The sequence below is a fragment of the Cupressus sempervirens genome, chromosome 1, assembly GCF_028749045.1.
Source record: "Cupressus sempervirens isolate cs-2001-9-10 chromosome 1, ASM2874904v1, whole genome shotgun sequence".
NCBI lineage: Eukaryota > Viridiplantae > Streptophyta > Pinopsida > Cupressales > Cupressaceae > Cupressus > Cupressus sempervirens.
In genome coordinates this window covers 19,672,173-19,692,595 of record NC_143118.1, presented here as the reverse complement: position 1 = coordinate 19,692,595, position 20,423 = coordinate 19,672,173, and the positions used below count along the sequence as shown (strand labels likewise).

Sequence of the window (20,423 nt, the reverse complement as noted above, 5' to 3'; positions counted from 1 at the left end):
ATAAAAAAGTTTCATTCACTTGCCAAAGTCTGTAGTCTTACATTTAGAGATTTTTCTTGATCATCCTGAAGGTTGTACAATCCAAAACTAAACTTTAGTCAGTGTCTTCTGTGATTCAGTTTGGGTCGTTTTTTTCAATCATTTTTCTTTTTCTTTCATAGGATGTTTTTCATGGTCATTCAAATTAATTGGGTTGTTAGCTTTGTTCCTGCTGGAATATGGGTGTCCAATTGCATCAGGCTTGCTGTAACCTACTCTGCTATGAATAATTTTGTGCACAGCTGTAACTGGTAGTCATGATTCTGGCTTTGGTTCAGTGAAGTGAATGGTATAATTGTGGCTATTACCATGGTTTAGTGATCATTCTAATAGCATACGACAAATTTCCTGTTATTTGTGTATTTTCTGTTTGCATTAGGTAATACTAAACAGTGAGTTGGCAGAGATATTTTGCATATACCATAGACATTCCTTCTGATATGTAGGTTTATGTTTAAAATTGCCAGTGATGGCATCTTGATCATCATACCCCATCTTGTCTTCTTCCTTCCCATCTTTTATACAACTCTACAATGATGCTTGGACAATTAACTCTTGAATTTACCATGAATTTCACTCGCTAAGAACCTGCTTCTCTCTGATGTTCTCTTTTATTAAGTCTACTGGATCAGTATTGTGGCCTTGTGAGAATCATTAGTCTAGATCTGCATCTGGTTTCTTGTAATAAACTTTAAAATAGTTTTTAACTTTTGCTTCTACGTGCATGAAGGTGTATTTTCGTCTGATCCTTATTTAGCTATTATACAAGTGCTAAAAGTTGATGCTTTAAACCCTCAAAATGGGTTCTTAGTGACTTTTAATTCATTCTTGCTTATTAAATAAATAATATCTTTTTTTTCAGAATCAGAAATATACATTTTTAGTTTTAATTTTTTTTAGCACAGAGGAGTAATTTTTAGTTATTTCTCTTGAGCATTGCAGGTCATTGGCATTGATCTTTTATCCCAGTCCCTTTTGCCAGCTATTGTTGAGCTTGCAGAAGACAGGCACTGGAGAGTTCGACTTGCAATAATAGAATATATTCCTTTGCTGGCTAGTCAGCTGGGAATTGGCTTCTTTAATGACAAATTGGGTTCACTCTGCATGAAGTGGCTGGAAGACCAGGTTTTGTACTGAAGCTCTAAGTCCTTTGAGAATTAAGTTTAGTTGACATCATTTTTCATGAAATAATGTTAATGGAATAACCAAAGACACATCTACAAAGATTAGAAAATATTGAAAGATATCATTTACGAAAAACAGAGTAAACAGCATTGCTGTATAACGTGCCATACTATAATTCAATGATATCAGCTTAGCTTAAGATCTTTTATTAGCTTTGATTTCATAGCATCATTTTATCTCTACATACAAGCAAAAGTGAACTTAAAGCTGCCAATATTCAAGGAACAGAATATGCGTGCTACTAAACTTGCTATATTAAATGCTTGTTATGTCTACAAATGGAACTTATAATAAACATTCTTTTGTCTGGAATATTTTTGAATATCTGTTATAATGCTATTTAGTTTGCAGACGCCTGCATGATAGTTTGAATATTTTTTATAATGCTATTTAATTCCCATCTTGCCTTCATGATAAATGATTACATACATTAAAACCATCTTTCAGGTCTTCTCAATTCGTGATGCAGCTGCAAACAATTTGAAACGACTTACTGAAGAATTTGGTCATGAATGGGCTATGCAACATATTGTTCCACAGGTATTGTTGTATATACAGGTTTTTTTAATATATATTTTAGACTAATCTTCAGGTATTTTGTCCATTCAAGATTTCTAAAATGTAATAGAACTAGATTTCCACGTGAATTACTTATCTAGATCAAATTACGAAGTGTTGAAACATATTGGTCTAAATGACCATGGCTAATTATAGTCTGTTTTTTAAAAAGCGAGCTTTCATTATTATGGGCCATATGTGTGATGTTGGCTTGTTCCATCTATTTTTTCTGAAAGGTGCTACTAAGACCCTATGGATCTTTGTTTCCACATATGTTCTATTCATCTGAATGTACTACAACTATGGCTTTAAACTTTTAAGGAGACAAATGGTTGGTTGTAGTCGTAGGTTGAGTGTATAAATATAGTTCCAATTGACAGCAGCATGGTTCTCCATTTAAATATATATAGCCAGCAGGACAAGACACCTCATGTAGGAGTCTACCCAAGAGATTCTTGAAGTTATAAATCATAGTCAGGTAAATAATGAAGATTTAAAGTGATAAATTAGAGAGACCCCTGAAGAAACAGTTTTGGGATGCATTACATGTGATTTAAAGATCTAGTGTTTATAGCAGCTAATGATATAGTTACATTCAGCTATTCTCTGCAATGGATTTTGTTGCATCTATGCGATTGTTTTTGTATATATTCATATTTTGTCAAACACCTATGTTTTCTTGTGCAGTTGAGTCATTAAGGAATTCTAGCTTCCCATGTTCGTTGATGTCTTTTTGAGTTTTAATCAGTTCCAATTTATAGCCAGTGATGGATTCCTTCCAAAGCGTCAAATGAGACAGATAGTGGAGTGTGGATGCAAAAGTATGTTGAAAATTATCTTAGTTGTGGAAAAGTGGCACCTTAGTGCTGAGGCATATGTTCTCTTAGTAGAATGCCAAAAACTGCACGTTCCATGAAAAAGTGCCAGTTTACTGGTGAAGTATGTGCTCTTCCCCTGGAAGGTCAAAAATGTGCTTTAATTGAAAAAAATGGTTGTTTAGTGGAATGCACTCTCTTCTGCAAACCAAAACATTGTGCCTCATTTATGAAGCGTGGGCACCTCCATGGTGAAGTGTAAAACCAAAAAGTGGTAGTCAAGTTTACGATTGTGTGACTCTAGTGTGAGAAAGAGTGAACAAGAACCAAAGGTTGGTTGAGCCTTACGAATTGTTTAACTAGACATGATATGACCAAGTTTTGGTCAAAACGCAAAAACGTGACAGGCAGAATCAAGGATCCTGCCTGGATCCTCAAGGATTCAAGCCCGAATCTGGATCCGGTCTGTCTAGGACAAATCCGGCAACTAAGAATTTTGATTTTTGAATGTTACTGTTAGGTATGTAATATGTTACCATGTTGAATGTTCAATGGTTCTAGTTCATGTTGCAATTTTGGTATATTCAAGTATTTTAATTTAGTATGTTCTGCTGAAACATCATTTCATAACTAGCATTTCAAGTTCTATATGTATACTACACAACACCCTCCCTGCCCTGTCCTCCCCTTGCCACCATCCCCTGGCCGTCTCCCTGCCATCCTGAAAATGAGGCCACTCGTCCCGCCGTCCTGCCGTACCCTGGTACTGATGTTGCATTGTAGTTTTCTTAAAGGTTACAGATCTGAGTAAATGTTCCCAAGCCATCTCCCTCCCCAGGATGTCTTCAGTAGAGGGACAGATAAAAACTTTGGGGATGTGTTCCTGTGTATCATAGTTGTAGATGATTCTGGTGCACTGATATCACTTGTTGATGTCTTGGAGTAGCATATTTTAGCTTTTTTACTAGTTTTGGATAATATTTCTTGAATATATCTGTATTCAGCATAGAAGTTTAGTAGTTTGCATTTGTATTTATGTCGAAAAAATTGCATTGAGTGTGCACAGAAAACCTTGCATATCTAGAGCAAAGTAGGGTGTAAATTGTAGAACAAAGAACAGTCCACGCTTTGCCCATCTACAAATATGCTGCAATAATTGATCTTTGAAGAAAAGTTCAATTCTGCCATCAGGTGAGATTGAAATTCAAACTGGTTAGATAATAAGGCAAATTCTTGGTTGAAAGCCATAGAGTAGTACTATGGAGTTTGCTGATTTTTTTTATAGTTTCAACGTTAATTGAGAGTTGAATTAAGTGATTTGAATGTAGTAAGGCTTAGATCTGAAATTGGACCAAGTCATACCCTGCTATGATGTCTATTCAAACTAGAGTTTTAGTCCTATCCAAAGATTCAAATACAAGTTTGAAAGATGAGAAAGTGAGTGGGAAATTAAGAAGAATTTTGTTATACTATGAGCATGGTCAAAGCATAATCGTCCAAGCTGTTGAAAAAGTTCACAGTGGTTGCTTTGTTTGTAGTGACACAGTGAATATTAGTTGAGTGAATTGATGAAAACTGAAAAGCAAGTGACATCCCTCTTGTTTATGGAAACTGGCTTGCTGGAATATTCTCTACTGTTTAGTCATTTAATTTGCATGAGATATTGATGGAGTTAACTCTTAGCGGGCATGATGCATATAGATCTGCACAAGATCTTTTTCCTCCTTTTCTGATGAGGATCCAGTTGAAGGAATGCCCTAAAATGCACGAAGTTTGATTAAGTGGGCTATACGGTCTATGGTGGACTAATTGCTTAGTGTGACAATGCAGATTGGAATAGGTTCCAGTTGTGTAGAAGATATAGGAAAGGATTATTTTCTAGAAATTCAAGATTTTACTCTCAAGGTCATCTCTCAGCTAAATTTGTGTACAATGTAGCCTACAGTCTATTCTTGGTGATCAACTCAGAGATGTGAAAGGTTGTTGGAAAGTATTGTGTGAAGCGACTTATTGGAGACATATGCTGCTGTTGATATGGTATATCTGAGAGCAGATATTTTATCATTCTTATGGGGTCACATTTCAGTATTCTGAAATTCTGAATGCATTCTCTATTCTCTGTAGTTGGAATTTAGACATACTAGTTTGTATAAAACCATTGACACTTCTAACACATCTCAAGGGCCTATAATTGCTCTCCATCTTCAAAGAGTTGGACATTTTGTGGGTCTTTGTAGGTTATACATAAGTGAGATGTCATAAATGTTTTACATTCAGGGATATAAATTTGGTCTTGCATCTTTAGAGTTATTAAAACATGATGTAAATCTGTTGTTTAAGAAATCTATAGTCTAAATGATGGAAAACTATAAGGGGTATTTAGTGAGACTGTGACACCATTTGGGGTATCCTTATGCCCATGGTATAGCTATGTCACATGACAAGCATTTCACTTCTCTCTTACTGTTGTGTAAGATCTCTCAGGAAATCTTCCTTGGTCTACTGGAGCCAAGCCAAATGTTCCCTCTGGTCAACAGGTCCAAGACACTTCTAGTTTAATTATTTCCTCAGGCTTTAGTATTTTAGGTGTGTGTCTTCTTGAGTCGCGAGGTACAGTTTGTTGCACAAATAATTTGTTTGACATAGGTGTGAACATCAAAATGTGAACATCAAAAAAATAGCACAAAAGCAGGTGTTTAATTTTTCATTAAGGGGATTTTAGTAGGATATTAGTACTATTCACCAATCATGAGGTACAATTTGTCTCACAAATAATTTGTTCGACTCAGGTGTGAACAACAACAAAAAAATAACACAAAAGCAAAAGGAGGTGCTTAATTTTTCTCAAGGGGATTTTAGTAGGATATTAATATTATTTAGGATTGGTCAAAGGTTTCGTAGGTTGTTTGCTTCTGTATGTATCTTGAATAAAAATTACATTGCAATATGGAGATGGTGATGTCTACTGCCACTGATGACTTATGAGCATTCACACGAGCCAAAGTGCTTCAGAAGTTGTCTCAAATGTTACATTGTACGCGGGTATTGTAACATATGGAACAATTCAGTTGTCTGTTATTGGACCGTGAAACTAAAACTTGAGTCAAAGTGAAAAGACACATTTTAGTAGTAGTATTTCATCGTCTGGCAAACTTACAACCAATAGAAGGATACATTATTTTGATGTCCAACAATTGATAGATTGTTATAACCTAATCCTTGTAATCTATTTGTTTTACATAGAATAAAAGTATGTACAGCTTGTTCTTTTACAATTTAACCAGATTAAAATTATAATAATCACATTATGAGGTGAATGATTAAACATTGTCTGTAATCTACAATAAAGGTTGAAATGACAGTGGTAATATCTAGAAATAAATGGTAGAATGCATAGGGGCAATATGGTGCATTTTACTGGAGTTAAGTTGGTTAAGATGGAAGTGTCTAAGGATAAAATATGATCTGAGATTGTGATTTGTCAGACTTTAAGGTCAAACTATATGATGTCCGGTGATGTAGTCTTTGTTTCTTATAATTTTTTCTCTCTGAGTTTGATAATATCCCTATTGTTTGTAAAATAGGTCCTGCAGATGATCAATAACCCACATTACTTGTATCGCATGACAATTTTGCATACTATTTCACTTCTAGCCCCTGTCATGGGTCCCGAAATTACAAGCCAAAGAATGTTACCTGTAATTGTCAATGTAGCCAAGGATAGGTAAGTTTTCTTGTGGATTTGTGAATTCAAAAGATTTTTTTTGCACTTGGAGTTTCTATATAAAGCAAAGGATTCTTAGGTTCTGAGAATCGATTATTTTCACAGGGTTCCAAATATGAAATTTAATGCAGCAAAGGTCTTACAGGCCATCATTCCGATTCTTGATCAGTCTGTAAGTATAAAGTTTATTTGTTATTCACATGGTTACGTGTGGAATTATAACTTCATTTTGCTTAAAGTTGTAAGCACTGCAATACTCCTGGATTTGCTACTGTGGTCGTGCTTAAACTTGTAGGAATTGAAAGAATTTTGGTATAATTTTGTTTTACAGGTCGTAGAGCAGACTGTTCGTCCTTGTTTAGTTGAACTGACTGAAGACCCTGATGTCGATGTAAGATACTTCGCTGGCCAAGCACTACAGGCCTGTAATGAGGTCACAATGTCATCTTGATGGATGTTTTCTGAAGTTGATTTCAATTTTGACTGTTCACTAGAATTGGTTGATATTGATCTATGATGTTATTCAATGCAAATTTAGCGAAGCTTTGATCATCTATCGACAGAGAGCAAACAGGCTTGATATTTTTGCAAATTTGTATTTTATATTTTTCCATCTAATGTTTGCTGAGACTTGCCCTGTTTCTGGTTGATTCATGTGCAATTTGATCTTTAGCTGTTATTGCATTCATCGTATTGGCATTCTAAATTCAGAGGCATTTCTCATGGATATTGAGTGGAAACCTGTGGTGGCATGCTCTACAGGAAGCAAAGCTTGCAATGATAGATAAATAAAATTTTAAATCGCCCTCATCCAATTTGTTGGTTCAGTGTCTTGGCTTGAATTTACATTGACGAGTAAATGGATTAATATAATCCAATATATTGCTTGTTGACATTGATTGCCAATTTAATGCTTTGAAGTTGAAGGTGATCCATTTTATTGAGGTTAGTCTGCTAATCTATTATAGTCCTAGTTTTCAAATATCTACATGTTTAGAGCATTAGCAACGAGTATTCTTCACATGGTGTAGTGATGACTTAAGTACAATGCAGATTACATATATCAGATAGCTCAACAACAACAGATCCCAGTGAAAAACATGAAAGATTGTAAATTCCTTAGCAAACTTTCATAAATTGCAGCCAAATTAAAGTAAATAAATCAATAATTAAAGACAACAGAAGATTTACTCAAGATAATCTATACTCTAGGTCAAAGTTTCTTGATCATTATCTCAATGGCAATATACCAAAGAACATCATTTCTTTGCACCTTGCTGAATCTACTTCCAATTCTCATTACATACTTTTTCATTAGTTAATTTGAATTTACAATAGTTTATTTATGCTTAATTGTCAACAATAATGGCAATATACCAAATAACATCATTTCTTTAGAAATTGTCTAACTTATTCTAGCTTCTATTATTTGACATTAAATTTATTTCCTCAATGTTTCAGGTTGAACTACAAACTACCATGATCCATTTGTGAATATGTTAACCATCACTCCCATCTCGCCACCTAACCTAGGATAACATGGAGATATAATTTAGCCTGATGGATGTCCCTATTTTAGAGAGTATTCTCTTGTACATTACCAAAACAAATGAATGGAAATGTGCCATGATGTTTGGACTTACAGGGAAAGTGGGTCTTATCATAGAGGGGGTACTCTTCGTCAATAGCCAACCTCATGTGAGATATGACTAGTGTTAGGCGACCGTTAGAACTCATAATGAGCTATCCCTCCCCCTTTGGGGTCTTACCACCTTGATGGTCCTTGTGGGATCTAAGGTGGTCTTCTCCACTTTTATCAATATCCCTCGAGTCAGACCACTTTTGATAAAGTTAGGTGTCACTTGGTCAGTCTCTATGAGGGCAGTTCTCTTAGTGGTTCATAAGTGCCTCAAGTTCTCGCACGAGGGTACCAAGCACATTATTGGGGATACTGAATATTGACCTTCGGTATCTCGTGGGGGCTTCTTGTTAGATCATTTTTGGCCTACTTTGGTAGGGATCGGTCTTCCCCAATAGGATGTAATATTCTAGGCTTAGAACAAATATAAGATTGGGGAACTTTCTTATAAATTTGTAGCCCCTATTATTTTGTCCTTGCATCACAACCCATCCCTATTGTACAACATGCTTCACTTTTTGTTTGCTCTTCCTTTGTGGCTCAAGTCAAGCATTTTTCTCAAAAGAAGCTTTTGTGCCCTACAAAAACTCCAATGGTGTCTTCTGTTTTTGAGATTGTGCTTAGCATGGACAAGGGAAACGCATTGATGCTACAAAAGTCTAAGGCTCATCCTTATTTCGAGTTGTTTATTCTTGCAAACATTCCTGGCCATGGTGTTTATGCCAAGGGTAAGAGGTCATTGATGACTCATCTATCTCCTTTGGTGCTTGCCTTGTAGCCTTCAAAGATGCATTTAATATCTGTGCTTGGGCAGTTGAGCCTTATTGAGATCTCCTATCTTTCATTTGGGCCGTACTGGGGAGTGCGCTTTTGTTTTGTAAGCAACTAAGAACTTGCTTCAAAGAACCTGCATCCTCTCCATTCATTTTAAGAGCAAGTTATTTACCTATTGCTATGGCCCAACTATTATTAACCCAATGACCTGCACCTATGATGATAGATAGCTTTATATACGTATTAGTTGATGGCATTTCTCACAGTTATAGGTATAGTGATCAAAACACGAATTCAGTCACCTATTTCTTGGAGGTAGGGGTGGAGAAAAGTAGGGCAGTTGGCTCACTTAGAAAACCAAATACACCGGAATGATGACGCTATTCTATGTATAGGCAAGTAATAAGGATGCAGAGGGGTGCAGGGTGAATGATGAACTATAATTCCTATCGGAGTGCCCTACTTGACGCCCTAAAATAATAGAAATGGGGGGCCCCCTTGTTCGTCGAATTGCTTGTAGGGATAGATGAGGAACGGCACTGATGATTGAGTCTATCATTGCTCATTTGATAATATCTACTTCATCAATGGGGCCCTCTTCTCTATTGGCTACAACATCAACGAGTGCTTGATTGAGTAGGACGTTATCGAGCCTCCTTAGGCTTCTCATATTGGTCCGCACTTTTTTTAAAACCAACTTGCCTGTGCACGTAAGTGTTGTCAACATGCTAGGGTCTTGGTGCATAAGGTTGGGCGAAGGAAGGGATTGAGTCATTAGTCTCTGTGTATGTGTAGTTTGCTCTTGCATCCACTCTTTCTACATCAATGTGTCACCTAGCTAGTCACATCTCCAATTTTGTTGTTGCTTCCAAGGTGACTATTGGACCTCATGCTGTGCTTGTTTAGGTTTTCATCTCTCTATCTTGGGAACCCCGCTCATCATCATACACCCTAGTATCCCTAAACCCATCAAAATGCTACATGTAGAGATGTTGTCTAGTGCAATTTTATTTCCCTAGCTCATGCCATCTATTTGGTAGAATGAAGGATATCTCCTTCAAGAGAAAGTTTGAGTAGGGACCCATCCTTGAGTTTTGTCATGTGAAGTCTACCTTGTTGGATCCATTGTCTATTTTTGTGCTTAGTTTAGTCTTTGTCTCCTCTTAAATTTTTCATTGCTCGTTCATAGAGGTCAATGATATGACACCTATCTTGCCTCAAGTTGAATCACTTGCATCTCTCAAGGTGCATGCATTTGATCACTTGAGGATATTTTGACATTCCCAACACTTGCCTCGTTGGAGCTTCTAGATGAGAACATTGAAGCATCTTCATCCTTGGCTCTAATTGTTGGTAAGGCACTTAGTTTTTATTAGCCATCACTCCTTTTCACTCTTGACCTCAATCATACGATCAAGATTGGAGGACAAGGGCCTCTTGGTGGAGTATTTGTGAGGCATTTTTGCTCCTTCAGTTGAATATTAGCAAATGACTTAAACATAACTCACTAAGGCTTCATTCCTAGGCTAAAAATGTTAAATAGTCAAAGATGTCTTACTTTTTCCAAGCTTAATATTTTCCGTAGTGTGTTGACGTTTAAGATTGGCCTTATATTAGAGTGTGCATTATGTGTCCCAGTGGTTGTCTTTTAGTGTTGTTTCTGTCTGAATAACCCAAGCTACTCCTTTGGTATTTGTAAACAAAGGGTTTTATGTCATATACATCTATTTGTTGTACATTAACTTTAAACATCCTAGAATGATGCATTGTTGGGGGCTTTTGAGCCTTCTTGTATGTTGACCCAATTTTTATATGATTTTTGTCTTCACATGTTCTTCTCTAGATCCAAGAACTTCAAATTGTGATGAGATACTCATATGTAGTCATATATTGTACATCTTTTCACTACTACTAGTTTTGATGACAAATACTAATAGACCTACCTTTTCTTTGTTTTGATGTTGTGGATATCACGTCACTTGTTTTGGGGTGACATTCCATGGAAACATCTACCTAAGTTAACATGCCATGATATCTTGTCTCCTTAGAATGCATTGTGCTCCCTCGTGTACATGTTCCATTCCGAGGTGGGCTAGCATAATTGTATCATTTGCATTTTCTATGTTTAAAAATCATGCTGTGATATCTTGTCTCCTTAGAATGCATTTTGCTCCCTTGTACATAACATGTTCCATTAAGGTGGGCTATCATATCTATATAATTTGTGTTTTCTATTTTTAAAAATCTATTATATCTACCTCCGCGGAGGACAATCTACTATGTATTGTGTCGACATTTGTGGGGATTAATCGACTAATCAAATCTTTTCCCCCATCGTACAAGCATCTAGCATTGCTACCTGAACTAGCACTATCAAAATCTCTCACCCTATATAGGACTACTAGCCTTTGCTACTCTTACCAATGTGATCTTAAGTCTCTCTATCATATGATTGTAGCTTTTGTTATTCACATTGGTGCAATAAAAAATCTCCCTATTGTATGGCCACGTAGCATAATATAATTTGCTATGGATACGAGTGTAACACTCAGTCATTAATATCTCACAGTCTAAATTTGATTACCATCATCTTTTCATTTAGCATGTTTAACTACAACTAACATGTTATGATGTGAGCTTGCAAAGGCTCACATCTTTTCCCTAAGCACAACTTCATGGGGATGAAAGTCTTTGCTTTGCATCTAATGTAAGTTTTTGCACCCAGTGGCCTCGGTGCCCGTCCACAAATACTCACCAGATCGAGGAGACCACGCAAAGACCATTTGCACCACCAACAATTATATACCTCCTCTCTCCAGCATCGGACTTAGATTTCTTTGCACACAACTAGTTATCCTTATGTTATGAGCTACTTTTCCACAGCTACGAACTGTTAATTTTTGCGATTTCATAACCACCCTTGTTTTTTTTTCCCTTTCTTTTCTTCTGGCTCTTTTTGTTTCCGTTTTTGTTGTTTTGTTGTGCTCGGACACCGTTTGGTGGTCTTGTTGCCTTCTGGCTCCTGTTTGTACCCTCAATCCCTTAGACTCGCTTGTGGTCTTTTGTTGGACATTAATAAATTATCTTATCTTATCTTTACTTTATCTCACATTTTTACTACTGATATGCTCGCTAAAGTGGGGTAAACATATAATGTCGATAATTATACCTCATGTTATTCTTCATCACATAATGCTTTCACTTTGGCCAAAAATTGAAATCCCATATAAGCTTCCATATCACCTCACTTGCCTTGTTCATATTCTTGACCATGGGACTTGTTAGGCTGAGGATGCGTGCAATTTGTGGAGATGTTTGTGTGACACGTACTCATCTTGCAAATTTGCAAACCTATAGGTGTCAGTTGAGATGCTACACTTGCTAATTCTGGTCGTGTAACACCTCCTTAGGTTCCCCACCAACCTTGAGAATCTGTTAGCCATGTTTAAACTAATGTTTTGGCTTTATCTTCCCTTTGATGGATAGTCTCTAAGCTCTTGGGCACTTCCTAAAAATTTGAATCATTCTCTTGGGTTCTCTTAATCATTTCGGATAGCTTTCACAAATGGTTGTGTAATCACCCTAAAATGGGCTAATAGACTCAAAGCCCTATTTGCTCCTAATCAAGATATACACTTCTAATTATGTCAACCCTGTTATTGGCATAATTCATCCAATATCAATTTCAATTATGTTGACTCCATGACTGACATAATTCATCAAATTCTTTAATCAAATGATCAATCAAATCAATTAATTTCTAAATCAAGGATTAAATGACCTAGTCTATTTAATAAAACCAAGAGGTTAAATACACTTGGCTAAGTTAATTAATAAAAAGGAATTAATGAATCCCACTAAAAGACATGTCATCTTAAAGGGGACTAATGGACAAGAAGAGGTTACATCGATCAATGAGAGTACATCACATGGATAATCTCACATCAGTCACTCCACTTTGAATCCTAACCCTCCCTCAACTTTAAATCTTAGCCACCCATTTGGACTCCATTTTTATAAATAAGATGGATTTGAAGCTCAATTGACCCTCTCTCATTTAAATGCATTGTTATGCTGCCAATAAGACCCTCCTTAGATTTGAATTGTCATTATAGTGAATTGTTAGTTCATTCTAGATTTCAAGTGTGCATTCATTTCACTTAGTAGTAATTAGCTCATCAATGCTTTCATTTTGATGAATTAACATGGGATTTGCACTCATTTCTATTGAATTGTGTTGAATCTCTCATATTAGTCATGTATTGTCATTGATTAGGAACTCAATTCTGAGGGCGATTGAGGATTTAATAGTACTCTTCCTAATTAGAGAGCAATAGGATGACTTCTTTAGGATTTTAGGCTTTTATTTGAGATATTTTGATGTACTAACCCTATTGATAAATACCATTTCCTCTTCTTATCATGACTTCTATTCTTCATTTTGATGTAAAATACCCTACAGAGTTGCTCTTGGTTGCTAAAGATTGCTCCTGGTTGCAAAAGGTCACTGTTGATTGCAAAAGGTCGCCCCTAGTTGCAGAAAGTCATTTCTAGGACTAGAAAGCCATTTTTGGGAAGCAGAGTGAGATGAAGTCCCTTTTGGTTGAGATAAAGTCGCCCCTGGGTGAGATAAAGTCACTTTTGGTGGGCTTTTTCAAGTTTCATGAATTTGAAGTGCAATTGATTTACCTGATCTTATGCTTTTGTGAAATGATAATTTAGAGGCTTATTTGACTAATCCTAACTCGCACTTGTGGTTTTGATGCGTGTTTGACTTATTTTGAGCTAACCCTAATTAGTGCTTTGTTTTGTGATCTGTTCTTTGAGCTGATTTGATTTGGTTAACCCCTACTAAGTGTTTTGCATGTGTGATGATAATAGCCTAACTAGTTCTTGTAGGACGTTTGTAGAAGACACACATGTCAAAGGTTTTTGAGATGAAACTTTGAGAGTACTAATGCTTTTCATGTAGGTTTCCTTGGAGAAGTTGAAACATTGTGTTTTCATTAGTTGATTTCTTAGGCACCTGTCTAATTAAATTCTTCTTGAGTCTTGAAATGTGATAGGGGAGTATGCTGTTTACTACATGGAGATGATGACCATGAGTAAATTAGAAATCTACATCTATTTTTGAGAGACTCTTTTGGGAGCAAGGAAAGGTAGACAATCACTTCATCTATCTATTAGTGAGGGGAGTATGCTCTTTTCTTCTTGAGAGAAAATAAAAAACCTAAAAGCTTTTGGAGTGGTTAGGAGAGGAGCTACCTCGGTGGTGAATATGCTTAATGTATTTTGGGGAAGTGAAGAAGTAGATGATTATGCTCTTCTCCTTTTAGGAGAATTAGAAATTTAGACTCTTGGATCCGAACTAGTCAGTTCGTTGTCACCTTTAGGGCATGTCGAACGAGGGACAGATCTCCCTAGGAACGACCCTAGTGACCACACACCTTTCGTTAGTGATTCCAACTCACTATAATAAAGAAGCTTTGTAGAGTCCAAAGACTCCAAAGCCATGTTAATTCCATCCTCTTAATTCTTGATATCACATATCTTGAGGATGCCCTATTTGTTGTACTAAGTAGTGCTGCTTCCAACCTTGCTTGCCAATGGTGTACACTTGTAGGTGTTGGTGTGGTTGAAAACCTTAATCTTACTTGCGATAACACTAAGGGCTAATGCGAACATAAGCCTACTAGACACCTTTAGATAGTTTCAACCAGTTCACCTCCCAAAGGGCACATAATCTTTGTGTAAGGAGGGGGAAGAATCTCTGCTGAAGATACTCACCATAGGTATACACTTGGACACTTGAAGGTGGTATATGACACTGGCCTCTATTGTAGGATAACCTTTGAATGTATATTAAATGTATATTATTGAGTCCTTGGAAACACCAAAACACGAGCGCCCTCTAGGGGGTGATAATTGTGTGAGGTGCACATATGCACATAAGATGTGGGCAATGGTTGTCTTCTATACCATTTTATTTCTAGGGACATGCATTGTCTTTTGATGTCCAAACTTGTCAACTATTACCCCCATCCTTCTAAGTTGCTTTGTGTAACACCCCATTCGAGAACCTAAGAGAAATAAACCTAACATGCTACAATGTCTACTAAACTTTAAAAAAAAAGTTTAAACAATATCACAATAATAATGCAGAAGCAATATGTACATACACATCAATTATACACACATATTTCATTCCTCAAGGGTTCCTTCACGTTGAGTCACGTTTAAGAAGTTATGTTAGTTAGTTTAAATCTTAAGTACAATCTCCCCCTTCACCTTTGGGTGGATACTGTCCTGGAGGCAGTGGGGGATGCCCTCAGGGACTTCTTGGTGGTTGATATTGCATCTTCCAATGTGTTTAGGACAATGTATGCTAGCATCCTGGTTGAGATCGACGTCTCCAAGGGACTCCTTGAAATGATTAAGTTGAACTCTCTGCTTGGTTCTTGGATTCAGCTTCTTGATTATGAGGGCATCCCCTTCTGATGCAAGAAATGCCACAAGACCGACCACCTTGCTACCCATTGCTCCTCTGAAAAATCTAGACCGAAGAAGTCTCCCTCTTGGTGGAAGGGGGTTTCGGATGATCACTACATGGTTCAGAAAGCCCCCTCTCCTGGGAATGGTGACTCTTCTCAAGACACTTTGGTGGCTGACTCGATTGCTGTTTCTAATGGTACAATTGGTTCTACAGTGGTGACCTCTTCTGTTCACCCTCTTTTAGATCCTATCTTTGGCTTTTCAACTACTGCCCCTCCTCTGGCTCCATCTCTGGATATTGCCGCCCTATCTCTGGATGTTGTTGTCCCTTCTTTTGCTGTGATCCGTTCCTCTACTGCAGGGGTTTTGGGGGCTAGTTGTGGTGTTGTTGAATTTGCATGGTAGAAGGGTGTTGGTAAGGTGGAGGATGGATGGACCACAATAAAAGGTAAAAAGGTCAAGCCCTCCACTCTTTTTGATATGGCATTACATTCTCAAAAGATGGGACCGAAAAGGAAAGCTTGAGTTGCGGCTATCCCTTTTTTGGTTTTCCTGGCTCTTTTGGCCTTTTGTTCTTTGTAGTTTGATATGGTACGAGACTTATTGTTTATTCCTCTTTTTACCATGAGGTTTTAGGTGCCCATTCAAAACCTATTTGTGTGGTTGATGAGTACTGTGTTATCTGCAATGCCACCCTAGTCACTTTGTCTTGGTTGGTGACTTGTTTCACCTTTGGGTTGTTATTTTGTTTGGTTTGGGCTTCATTGAAAATTTTATGATTTGTAAAGGGTTTTAGGCTCCCTTCAAAACCTGTTTTCCTTAATAAAAAACAAATATATTGTCTCATAAGAAAACCCATATTTACAACCGATACAATACATCTAATGAATAAAATTCACTGCACATGTCACAGGGTATGCGAGAATTGATGCAAGTACATCAAAATGTAAGATACATGATAACATATATATACATCAATTGTATAGAAGTCTCTGAGATAGGAATAAGAATGATACAATTATAGCCAGGAGCATCCAACAACTGGCAATCCGAGGGGACCCTGAATGGTAATAAGACACTACCTCCCAACCATGTGGTCATCTAGTCAGGCTTCCACGCCCAATTTGCAATGAAGATAATGAACATCCCACATACTGATAATCAAACTTAAAACCAATCCTAGGCAAACACAATACCGATAATTGAGCAACTTTAAACAATTCAACTCTTATAGTTGGAAGTCACTTATCTTACTCAGCAACAATAAGACCCAATATTTTTGGTGTCATCTTAGAACCACAAATAGAAAAATCTATAAAGCAAAAAAACAATTATAAGAATATCTCCAACACTTGAGAAAAGCTCTTTTGTCCATTGAAATGGAGGTTGTCAGATGTTTAGTGTCCTGCGCGACTGAGGGATGCGATCCACAATGTTGAGATGGACAAGCCCCATCAGGTCAACATTGCCCAACATAATTTTGTACAAGCCCAATTCTTTCATGTTATATCTCGGATGACTCAATCAAAATTTATGTTCTCAAATTGTGCCACAAGGTTCTTGAAGAAATCTACTTGCGATTGTGCTCCTAGGCCTCATAATTTCTCATTCAGGTCTAAGATTGCATTTACATCACCAACATGTACTTCTCTAGAACAATTTCAATGTCACAATTAATTAAGTGTGTCACAAAAGCTTCCTTTTTCTGGAATTTTATAAGGCCTTAAATATTGTATACATAGAGGAAGAGATCAGTTGAGAGGCTTTGCTGCTATATCTTCATCCAATATAGATTGATGTTCAGGGGTTCGATCAAAATTTTATTGAGTGACCATATCACCCCAAGGCCTCATGTTTAAGTATTTTTTCTTATATGACTATGGTATTCAATAGCTCTATGTGCACCTTTGACAGTAACTAGGAGCATGTTGTGTGTCGTGTCACTGCTGGAGATTTAAAACACATACAAATATGTTCTGGATACTTGACAATTGTTGAGATGACATTCATTAAATTTTTCTTTCATTTTTCTCATTTTTTTAAAGATACCAAAGTCATTGTTTTGAATAAAAACTTATAAATATATACTCCAATAAACATCACAAGATTCTGGATATTATTTATTCACTCAGGCAAGAGAGTTTGATATTAATTTTTTGAGCACGAATAACTTTAGTGGCTAATATTCACCAATTGGTTAATCTCACTTATAATATACCCCAAATTTGGCTTTTTTTTTGCACTTTTGGGGAGGCCATGTCGTCTGCACTTTACAAAAATTGGATCCCACGCCTAGTATAATCGCCAATAATAATACATAAGTATTTGTATTTTAGTGATGACTTTGCTAGTGCAATATTTTTTTTCCATGCGGTAAATTATATATATTCGCCTACAAATTCCAGTTCTTATCTTAATCAATGTCATATTAGCCAATATTTGGTAAAAATTTAAGTTAGGTTGTAGGTTAAGTATGTAGATTCCACATGCGTCTCTATTCCAAAAAATTTCCATGAAACTTCTTTATCCTTTCTCACTTTGGCCCAAAACAAATTTGATTTGGAACATGTGTCTTTACTTTTGGGACTTTCTTTAAAACTAGGTATTCTTTTTTAAGTTTGGCTTGAAATAGGATTTAGGCCATTGATTTAGGATCCTCCAAAGATTATAAACAATAGGGTTGTTGCCTCCATACCACCATTCAATAATTTGGATAGAAACTATACTGGTATAAGTGGGATAAATTTAACCTTCAATTTTGAAGCTCAATTAGGATACATATAGTAATAATAATAAAAGCATGGTTTCAAGGCATGTGTGCTTCTATCGATGATTTTTGTCATTAACGAAAGATTTGCTAGGATATTATAGAATTTTCAAAGTTGAAAAAAAGTTGCCAATAAAATTAATTTTTTTTCTACTCAAAAAAAAAAATTCGCCAATAGAAATTAATTATTTTCTCTTGAACTAATATTTGATTCGCCATAATTTTATACATTTTTTCATGGGGGGTTTCTTAAAGTTATCCCTGTTTTTGAGTTCTATCATTGATATAAATGTGATGTTCATTGCCTTGTAATAAATCCATGTTGTTGCATCACTAGATGGTAGGTAGTTGATCAGACATCTATATCATATAATTTGATTCCTACTTCAAAATTATTTTCTAGTCCTGCATTCTTGAAATACTTTATTGTCTATAAAATAACATCTTTTGCCAAATTCTCAAAAGTAGCAGCCAATTTCCTTCTTTTCATATAATACTTAGCTCCATATTTACTCACTTCAGTAATCTTTGAATATGTGATCGCATTCCATAATACGTTATAGATATTGGAAAATATGATGCACAAAAATAATAATAAAAAACTTCCATCGTCCCTTGTGGTAGAAGTATGGAATTTCATCAAATGTCTAGAATGTATAGTAATAGATATTGACAATGTTCTTGTTATGACTGATAATATTGTGGTCTTCTTAACATGTAGGAATCAACCTGCTATAATATCATGTTAAAGTTAGAGGATTGCACATGAAATAACACTACTTGTAATTTATGTATGTTTCAAATGCAACAATCTCTTGCATTTATATTGGGAATAAGATTATGAAGAGACATGTCCCTTCAAGGAACAAGTGTATATTCGTTAATATGATAATTAAAATAATAACTTATATACATATATAATGAATAACTTATATCTCATATATAATTATTCAAAGGTTTATCTTGGCTAACGCTACAAAACATTAACATTTTATTTTTCCACTTTATTATTATGCATGCATGTTAAAAGTAATTATTTATTATTTTAATCAATAAAGGTAATTAAAGTGCATTCTTTAAATGAAACTCTAATTAAATCAATATATATATTTTTTGCTCAGTAAACGGCCTAAGCCTTGATACATTTTATTTATAATTGAATAAAATACAAGTGTTTCCCCATTCTGACGGGCACAGGTAGGAAAGAACGGGGAAAGAAAACCTCCTGTCTTGCCCGAGACCTTAGTCCTATATAATACAGAATTTTAAAGGGGCATAACCGAGTGCTTACATCAAAATTTCCAAATTTTTACAAATGTCTTCCAAGGAGGAATTAGATTGGAGGGAGGATTATCACCATCTGTCTACAATCATCAATATCAACAAATGTTAAGGGTTAAATGTATCTTAAAGAAAAACCCATTATAATAAGTAGCCACCTGGTCCTTTTATTTAGGATAAATTACAGGCTGAGATTGGAAAGTCATTAATAAGCTCAGTTTGTACTTCCCTTAATTAGATTTTTAATAATTAAAAGGTCTATCTTGAATAAATTTTTATAATTGTTTAGTTAATGTTATAGTGTTAGAGATTTTGAAATAAAGATAACATTACATATGTGAACCAAGTTCTTTAATCTTTTAAAGATTAATTTCCTTACATGGTTAGATGAAGATTGTTTCACCAATTGAATTAAACTAGAATCCAGGGAAAGGCAAACCGAAATCCATCTATAATATCTGGGTATTTACAGATTTCAAAAATTCAATTACGTGGAGTACTATCTAAATTGACACATCAAAACTTAGTATTTTAATGTATTGAAATTTGTCCTGTTATTGAAATAGATACACGCAAAGCAAATTCCAACTCCACATGCAATTGTGTAAATTTTTAATATATATTCTATTAATATATGCTAGTCTGTACAATAACCACTATATCCTATTTTAAAAGAGGGATACATATGATAACAGAGTATTAGCCATATTCGCTTGAAGTTCTAATAGTTACGACTTATCTACAGAAGCACCTTGCTTTAAAATTGGGTGATTCAAGCCAAAATTTGATATATGATAGTATTCATATTAACCACTGGATTACTTACTTTTTGAGTACCATTATAATTTCTGATGCTTCATGCAAAGAGCCAACTGTTGAACTAGGGGGAAACTCAAATGTTGATCTGTTCCTACTGGTTTTGTCATAGTTTGGAAGACAGAATTCCACTTCCTCCATGTTGTTGAAATCCACATTTGGTTGGATATAGGCATTGTATGCCCTCAACTAACCAATCAACCAGTCCCTTCCTTGATCTTCGATGATTCCCCTCCATCTCATCAAAAAATTTATGCTTGTCTCCATACACGACCATTCATTGTAAAACTTGATATTATCCCTAATAACCATGCAAGGGCGTCTTGGGATCCT

The 20,423-nt window shown here is 35.8% G+C and overlaps 1 protein-coding gene across 2 annotated transcripts in view; it reads left to right on the top strand.

The window, feature by feature from the left end:
- Nucleotides 1-7,136, top strand: part of LOC149575949 (uncharacterized) — a 64,360-nt gene extending 57,224 nt beyond the window's left edge. For both annotated transcript variants that reach the window (XM_089816076.1, XM_089816077.1), the window contains 5 exons: nt 982-1,164; nt 1,672-1,764; nt 6,182-6,321; nt 6,427-6,493; nt 6,653-7,136. In XM_089816076.1, the coding sequence (XP_089672202.1) occupies nt 982-1,164; nt 1,672-1,764; nt 6,182-6,321; nt 6,427-6,493; nt 6,653-6,772 (603 nt within the window). In that variant the 3' untranslated portion in view covers nt 6,773-7,136. The remainder of the gene's footprint in view (nt 1-981; nt 1,165-1,671; nt 1,765-6,181; nt 6,322-6,426; nt 6,494-6,652) is intronic.
- The last annotated feature ends 13,287 nt before the right edge of the window (nt 7,137-20,423 follow it).